General features: G+C 41.3%; 1 protein-coding gene across 1 annotated transcript; it reads left to right on the top strand.

Moving 5' to 3' along the window:
* The first annotated feature begins 235 nt into the window (after positions 1 to 235).
* On the top strand, positions 236 to 8965 carry mtnr1c (melatonin receptor 1C). The gene is made up of 2 exons (XM_029441570.1): positions 236 to 431; positions 8100 to 8965. Exons 1-2 carry the CDS (start codon positions 236 to 238, stop codon positions 8963 to 8965), a joined length of 1062 nt encoding a protein of 353 aa, XP_029297430.1.
* Positions 8966 to 9465: the final 500 nt, after the last annotated feature.

Raw genomic sequence — 9465 nt, 5'->3', positions numbered from 1 at the left:
ACATTTGAAATTACCTATTTAGATTTCCAATGCATGCATAACATCTCAACATAACATTCTAATTGTCATGTCATGGTTCGCGTGTTCCTGCCACTACTCCGCAGGCGGTGCAGGAGTATCAGAAAGTTCAAGACTCCCTCCAGTAAAGTCCTTTTGAATTTTTGGTCTACAGATATAATGATTTTCAGCTAAGCATTGGAGCATTGCCACCATGACTGCTGCACCCTGAGGGGACATGGATTTAGAGGTGATGGATGAAAATGGCTCGAACTGTTTGTCCCGGAATGAGAGCGACCGCGGACTCAGCGCTTCCTCCGCCGGAGTGTCCACTGCGCTAGCCAGCGTGCTGATCTTCACCATCGTGGTCGACATCCTGGGCAATGTCCTCGTCATCCTGTCCGTGTACAGGAACAAAAAGCTCAGGAATGCAGGTGAGAGATAAAGAAACGATAATGGGTTGATTTTGGAGTAGACCCAACGATATATGCTGATGGAAATAGCAGATCCAAGGGTTAAGTGGTTAATGTGGGAAATTAACGTTAGGGGCAAGCAAACACACACACTTGATTTTATTCTATTACAAATGCATGTAAAGGAATTTGTTTCATTATTACAGAAAAATCTGTTTAACAACTGACTCTTTAATCATTTATATCTGCTCAAAGCCAAAAGGAAGAAACAATCCGTCTCAATGACAGAATATAGGATGCCTTGTTTTACTCATTCATTCATAACTATAGTTATATAACATAATGTGCAGTGTGTGCTCAGACCTCTGTGCTTGACAATCAGGCTTCTGTCTAAAGTGAGTTTCCAGTGTCAGTGTTATGGAGTTTTTCCACAGCATTGCCTGTCTGCCTTCGTATTTCTTCATAAATAATAACACCCTCTTCCCCTTATCTGGCTTTATCCTTGGCTTTATCCCTCCTTATATCAGGACCTGTACTGTCCCATGAGTAGCCAAGCTGTGAGACGCTGTTGTGAAGCTTCAATGCTCTTTTGGGCAGGTTTTATGTTGAATGCAACCTCTATTATTTTGTTGTGTTACATTTCAATCAGACAGCAATGTGAAGGTGAAGAAGATATTTATCTTTTTTATAGCACCACAATTCAATTACCCCTTTTACTGTACAGCCTGTAGTTGGAAATGTTTATTTGAGTGTGTTTGCATGAACTAAGGGACTGCATGGAAATGATTAGGGGTGGGGTGGGGGTCTGAATTAATTTTCTTTTGGCTAAAGGAAGGACAGGAAGGTATTTATTCTTATTCTAACCCCATATTGTTATTGTATTTAAGCCTTTCCTTACAATGTACTTAGTTCTACAAATAGTTAACATCAAAATAGTTATTGTAATGGTAATAGTAATACTATAAAAAGGATGTCTTTCAGAATACACTTGGATTTATTTGTTATTATTGATTGAACATAATCCTTCCAAACTGCGCATCATTTAAAAAAAATTCCTTTCAGCTTGTAACATTCGCATTAGTGGCCAATGTGGAAATTACTCCATTACTATAGCAAAACAAGGCTATGTAAGAAAGAATAAGACTGTGTTGGATTCACAAGCAGTTAAATGCACTCTTGCTCAATTCAGTGCACTCAGATTGTTTTTGCTGCTACAGCCATATTTTTATATCTGTGATGACCAAAAGCTTTTGCTGGTTAATGCAAACTTTAAATACTAACTGGGTCAATTCAGTACATTTAATCTGTTCTCTGTCCTAGATAAATCTGTCAATGGTTTTATCAAAAGTAAACACACCGCGCTGCAAAGTTCTATAGTTTGACTTGTTATTTAACACTTTTATATTACTTTTGAGATATTTGGGGGGGGAGGGGGTTGCACTTACTTTCTCCGCTGGATCGAAAGAAAATATTTATCATGTGGAGGGCCTTTCCACTCCAGCAATTAGCAAAAATGATGTTATCAGTCATATCTTGTTTTGCAAATTGTGTGTGTTTCTGACCAGTTCCCCATATAAAAATCAGATAATATCTTGATACTCGGAGTCTGTTGTCTGGAATGAAAGAAAGTGACAAATAAATGGTGATAGAAACCAGTCACAGGACAGCCACAGCAATTCATATTTATTGACGCCCTAAAGGGATTATGATATTGGAAGCAGTTATAACAATGATGCATATGTTATTTTCTCAAGAACTGTGAGAAAGCACGTTCTAATTATACGATGAGACCTCATGATTTCGCTTCCCAAAAATACCTGAGCAGAGTTCAAAAACGGTATATTTGACGTTTGAACTTAAAGGTCGGGGAGATCAAGCACCGTACAACATTATATCCAGATACATGTAAAGACAAGCCTTCTGCTGACGCAAAAAGACAAAACTCAGTGATCACAATGAATACATGTGAATCAGGCAGCCAGATGAGGTCAGTTTGGTTTTTAATTACAATTTCAAATACATTACATAACATATCCAATGTGTTCATGTGCATACCAGCCAAAAGCAGTTTTGGAATGAGTTAAGGAGCCCGAAGAATAATTTGATTATCTGGTTTGCAAAGATTCCACAGTCGACTGGTCTCAAACAAGAGGGCAGGAGTAAATGGCCAATTCAAAAGTCTTCTCCATGCTGGTGGACTCCACAGACTGCGCTGATTACTGACCTCGTGTCAACAGTTCTCCTTCTCTAATTGGACTGACTGACAGGTCCAGTCACACGAGAGTCCTCACCAGTGTTGTGGTGTCCTTTTGATCTGCATGTGTGAGTAGAAACCTGAAGCTCCAGCAGAATATATATATATATATATATATATATATATATATATATATTGTTTTGTCTGTCCTTAAGTGACTAACATTGTTAGCCTATCATCAGTCTCCTCACTGTTCTTAACAAGCTATTTATAGGTTTGCCTCACTTTGTATGAATGTTTAATTGTACACAGACTTTCCGGAAGGAAAGCATTGACACAGAAGAAAGGCATGATGTATGATGTACAGTGGGTAAAGACACTCAGACATATACCGTTGTGGAACGTGTGTCAGGCAGACTGCTGTAAACATCTTCTCTCTCCATTACACACTATTTCGATTGCTGGTTATCTTCCTTCACATGCTGCAGCAGGACCTTTCCGCTCTGCTTCACTTCACCACACTCGCCTTGCCTCCATATATCCCTCCGCTACCCACCACTCAACCCTCTGAAAACACATGCAGTTGCGCACGTTGGTTAGACGCTGGTACATTTTCTGAGGGAAATATATTTGTCCCCGACATTTTCATGTATTGGGGGAGAACTGGTACCATATGTTCAATTTTTAAAGGTTTGCAGGTTCTCTCAAGTGTGCAAATGTAACAGGATCTATCCAGAGAATCTTCAAAGGGTAGAGCATGGCACTATAGGACTGCCAATGGGGTGTTAACACTATAGTTTCCCACTGGGGTTAACCATACTAAAAATACATTCTGAATTTGCACTCATGAGAGAGGGAGGGAGAGGGACAAAGAAAGAAAACGATGATGGGGAGCAGATGGAAGAAATAAAGAGCTGGACCATGAGCGTGCGTGCGTGCGTGCGTGCGTGCGTGCGTGCGTGCGTGCGTGCGTGCGTGCGTGCGTGCGTGCGTGCGTGCGTGCGTGCGTGCGTGCGTGCGTGCGTGCGTGCGTGTGTGCGTGTATGTGTTTGCAGCCTCTACCTCCATGTCAGAAGCTGTGGGCTGTGGTGTGTGTTGGGACTGGAGATTGTCAAATCATGCGCTGCATCAGTCACTCTAAAGTTATGAATAAAACTTAAAAAAACAGATTGTCCAGAGGCGGGTTAATTGAGTCAGTGGACTTAGTGAGTCAAACCACAAACCAATTTAAATTGAAAGCTCATATCCACGGGGAACATCACTTAGCACACTACATTAAACATGTTTTCTTTCCCCAAACATAAAATACATGACATTTAGTTTTTTAATGTGATCAGTGTGGAGGTGGGATGTTATCAGATTGGGATTATTTGACTGAACTCCACCTAGATAAAGTAAATGCCGTGTTTACATTACATCCAATCTCTCCTTCTAATGTAGGAGGCGGTTTTGTTTAAAATTTACATAATTCACTATCATCCTCGTGCTTCTGGGATTGCTCTATTGGAGTGAAACGCTGTTGGACCAGACGCTGCTTGTGTCCTGATGGTCTGCTTTCTCTCAGGGCCTGTGAGATTATTTCTCAGACATATAGGATATGATTGGTTGATGGCCTTTTTATTATGATGATGATTGTTTTGGCCGGGCTCGAAGTGGGCTACATCACCAAAAGGCAGCTTGTGTCAGTTTAATGTTAAACTTCTTCAAAAGAATTGTCTGGCCTCTTGAACATGAGTTCATGAAGTAGTCACTACTAATTCATCAGTACCACTTATGCCCTTGCCGAAAGGTTATTGTTGCTTATTTCTGATCATATGACTGACTAAGTTAAATGTAATCTAATTTTGGATCGGCTACTGTAGTAACAAACCTCAAGTTGCTGACGTTCAGCCGGATCCGGGTGCTGCCAACGCTCGCACACATTTTTATTAATTTATTTGTCTTTCAAAGGTGTATAAATACACCGAGATGAATCAAAACAGAGTATATCTCGTTTCCTGTACGAGCAGTGACACAGACTCTGGGTTTGACAGAGGAACATGTTTGAGAAACACGTGTACACAGCCCTGCAAGTCGTCAGACTGAAAATCGACTCAGTTTTTTTCCCGTCTTTTGGTTTGTTTGTCCCTTGCTCGTGCATCTTCATTATGTAACTATTCTTGCTCCAATATAACTCCTTTCTTTTCTTTCCCACAATTTTCTTTTTAGTATTCAGAACTATTCCGCTGCAATGAAGCCATGTGCCATAAATACATTGTCTATTTTAATACATATGCAGGTTTATGTGCTCTGTGGGAGGCAGTTTCTGTCTGATGTGTTCTTGAATGTGCTGCAGCCTATTGTGTGCTGGATGATTCTGGTACAAATACCTTGTTCCACTCACGCAGAGCTGAATAGTTCCCTGCTGCACGGTTTTGATTTATGTTTCATTTTCCATGAAATGTCGTATGTGACAGACAAAGAGAGGGAGATACACTTTGGGGAATTTCATGGGGTGGTCGCTCATCTCTTGGGAGGGATGCACTTTAAAGTATGAATCGGTTGATTTGATGCAACGTTTCACTCGGTTGACAGTTTTGTGAGAGATCAGATAATTCCTGAGTCAATGGTGTCAGAGAAGTTAAAGGCTCCAAGTCAGCTGTCCCCGACGGCCTGTAACCAATCAGCATTCAGGTTAAGCTCTATTCAACTCACACTCGTTTATAATAATAACTCCCAAAGATGTCAGTGGGCACAACTCTATTCTGGTATCCAGGCGTGAGAATATCGCTGTTGGTTGGCTGTTTTTACGCTTAACAATCATTTGAGTGCTGCGAGTTTGGGCGTGATGAGCATCAAGCCGGCCAAGTTGGTTAATTAAACAGCGAGAGGTAATGGTTTGTCCAATGTTTAAATAATGGATGCCAACAAAACAAAGACAGTCATCTGGCCGCTTCACAGCAATCCTCTCAGCGGTGTTTTAGCACTTACCTCATCCTCTTGACGATAAGGGGGAGAGAGGGTTCAGCCAGAGAGAGCTATGAGGCTGCAGCATGCCCTGTCCAGCCAGCACACATGATAACACTGAGCCGGATGATGTCAGCGAAGAATCAAACCTCTGCACAATGACACATGCACACAGCGAGCACTGTGAGCGTCACAAATACAATCTGACAGATTTGCCCACTGAGCTGACCCGAGGATGAAGAACAAATGCTTATATTTTTATCTCAGTCGGCCTGAGAGAAGGCTCGTCGTGCTGTTTTAGTAACTTGGAAATGTAATACCTGTGTGTCAGTAGAACAACTCGAGACCAATATCTGATTTTCGTCTAAAAAATAAAACATACCAGAAAATACAAATTAGGAAGGTAGGAATAAAATGTCATGATTCTAATGTTGTATGTTCCCGGTTGTTGTCTATATTCAGACGAGGGAATTAAAATGAGACATAATGTAAATGCGTTGTCCCAAGAGTGCAGGGGTTTGAATGAAGAGGATTGATGGCCGACATGTGTTTTAAATCCACTCCCATCATATCTGCCAATCAACGCTGTTGTTTCAGCTGTTGTGTGAATGAGCGAGTGCTTTGCAACTTCACATTTCAACTTCAGAAGGAAGCCTATGTTGTATCAACCCTGGAATTACCCCAATGTCTGACACAAAATGTTGTAAAACTGAGGCACATTATATATAATCCTTTACAGATCATTTACAGAAAGCATAAATGTTTATAGTCTAACAAGTGATGTAATGGTGCTTGAGGAACTGGCAGCTGGTAATGACAAACAGTTAACAAGCAATGCTCGTGTTTTTGGACAGTTTGATGTTACTCACTACATGGAGTACTAATTATATGAAAAAGAGTTTTATCGCTAAATAGCTGGCTAAACTGTATTGAACAGTGGCAAACTGGATTTATTGGCAAAAATCTTCACTTCATCACAAATCTTGACTCCTAAAATGTGTAGTGACCCTTTATTGCACAACGTCTACTCAAAACTTATAGGAAGCTAATGCGTCTTTTTTTGAAACACCAATTCAATTGCATTGTGGCTCCACTGTACTGCATGTTTTTGTTATCTATCGTCTTATCTGACACAACATTACATTTTGATTTATTGTTTTATTCTCCCCCACCCAGAACATCTGCACTGTTAACAATATCAGACGTCATTTTCTATGATTCATGTCTTCTGAGGAGATCCAGTGTCTCACAACCATCAGCTTAGACCTCAGGAGAACAGGAACTTGCTTGGATGTAATTCAAACGCTAAAACTTCCCATTTCTTGGTCTTTGTGTACTTAAAATCAGTGTTCGACTGTCTTTTTCCAAAGAAGCTTTAAAATAAGAACAGCCTCATTTCAGCACTTTATTGGAACGTTCCTGTCAATACAACACATCTGTTGTTCCTGTGACTTAATGTATTAGTGGTGTGTCTTTGGAAACAAATTCATACTTTAAAAACAAGAAGTCTGCAGTTATGCTCTGGCTTGCTCACAATCACAATGCTGACATGTTACAAGCTGATATTTAGCAGATTTAATATTTGCCATGTTACCATTTAGCATTAACATTTGCTAATATCACAATAAGGATTACAATTCATCCTGAAGGGGACTTGAATGTCTATGCCATTAATCAGGGTAATCCATCCAATAGATATTTCACTCAAAACCATAAAAGTGAACCTCATGGTGGCGCTAAAGGAAAAGTCAGAGGATTACCAAATAGGGTGGGAGTTATCCTCTGGGCACCATGCAATAGTCGTTGAGATATTTCAGTTTGGACCAAAGCGGTGAACTGACCGATGGACAGACCACTAGGGGTGTAAGATCCCTGGAGCTGGATCTATATATTGATTCAATGATCAGCGATCCAATACCATTGGTGCAAAGAGAAAACATGATTACATATCATCATCTTTAAGATACACCTTTATTTTGAAATTCCCATAGCACATCTTTGTCACCATTTCCGTCTAAGCGCTCCTCCTTTCAACAGAGCCCCGTAATAAAATTGTCAAATCGTATTATGTTGCTTTTTGTGAGTTGATATAAATGTAAAGGATTGTGTTGAATGGGGATATGATATCGTCTCATATTGATTGCAGGAAAAATCGTATATCAGCAAATATCGTATTGTTGTCCAAAGAATCAATATAATATCATAATGTGATGATTGTTTTACACATCTACAGACCACCAATGCCATTCATATAATAGTTTTTCTTTTTAAATGTTGTGACTAAAAGAGTTACTGTGAGAAAAAAGGGGTTGCAACACTAATAAGCGAGCACTGAAAAAGTACTGGAGAGTAAATGGTAAAAGCCTCATGAGCCACAGATGGCACAATAAAGCTGCTCTTTTACGATGGTTAATTGCAGCCGTACCTCCAGTGACCCAGTTTATTTCCACCCGGAGCAGAGGGTGGAAAGGGGAGTGCTGTATGCTTTAACGACACACCAGTTTGGGTCAGGTTTTGTTCTGTTATCTTAACCTCTTCTGTTTCTCCAGGCAACATCTTCGTTGTGAGTTTGTCCGTAGCAGACCTGGTGGTGGCGCTGTACCCCTACCCTCTGGTCCTGACAGCCATTTTCCACGATGACTGGACCATGGGGGACATGCACTGCCAGGCCAGCGGCTTCGTAATGGGCCTAAGCGTCATCGGATCCATCTTCAACATCACGGCCATCGCCATCAACCGGTACTGCTACATCTGCCACAGCCTCCACTACGACCGCCTGTACAGCCTGAGGAACACCTGCTGCTACCTGGGCCTCACCTGGCTGCTCACCGCACTCGCCACGGTGCCAAACTTCTTTGTTGGCTCGCTGCAGTACGACCCCCGTATCTACTCCTGCACCTTCGCCCAGACCGTCAGCTCTTACTACACCATCTCAGTGGTCGTTATTCACTTTCTGATCCCGGTGCTGGTGGTGTCCTACTGCTACATGAGGATATGGGTGCTGGTGATTCAAGTGAAACATCGGGTTAAACCAGAGCAAAGCACCAAACTGAAACCTAGTGATGTGAGGAACTTCCTGACTATGTTTATGGTGTTTGTGTTGTTTGCAGTGTGCTGGGCTCCACTGAACCTCATAGGCCTGGCTGTAGCTATAAACCCCAAGAGAGTTGCGCCCAACATACCTGAGTGGCTCTTTGTCACAAGCTATTTTATGGCGTACTTCAACAGCTGCCTCAACGCCGTCATATATGGACTACTAAACCAGAACTTCCGTAAAGAATACAAGACGATCCTTCTCGCTATTTGCATCCCACGTTTGTTCCTCATGGAGACATCCAGGTGTGCCACAGAGGGACTGAGGAGTAAACCTTCGCCGGCTGTAACAAACAACAATATAGCAGAGTTAAATGTATAAGCTTTGTGTTTTTTTACTGGGAAACTTCAATTACGTTTCTGTGGAGCCTCATTGTGGATGTGTGATTCACCCAGTGCCTTTTCACAACATGTGTATCATTTTCCAGTTGTAAAGGTTCTAATCATGTTTGGAGAGAACACTGCTGCCAGACAGCGTTTCCTCCTGTTGAGAGGAAAACAATCCAGGTACCTAGTCAGTATTCACCCACAAACATCTGGATCATGGATCTTTAATGCAGTGTATTAATTCATACTGCAGGCCTATATGTAATTGTTTGGATTGGAGACTTCACTATTCAACACATCTCAGAATGTGTACATCGTGTGCTCTAGAATGACTCACTGCCTATTTGCACTGAGCGGTGTGAAAAGAGAATAAAACATTTATTCCCACGGTGTCTCTGCGCTCTTAAATGGAGCATTAATGATGGAAAAGTCTAAAGGTTGTTTGTTTTTCTTCAAAGTAATCCTTAAGGTCTTTACACACTGGGGGTGTTTTTT

Source organism: Cottoperca gobio, chromosome 10, assembly GCF_900634415.1.
Source record: "Cottoperca gobio chromosome 10, fCotGob3.1, whole genome shotgun sequence".
Lineage (NCBI taxonomy): Eukaryota > Metazoa > Chordata > Actinopteri > Perciformes > Bovichtidae > Cottoperca > Cottoperca gobio.
The sequence above is the reverse complement of the archived record's forward strand: the minus strand, read 5'-3'. Positions and strand labels throughout refer to the sequence as shown.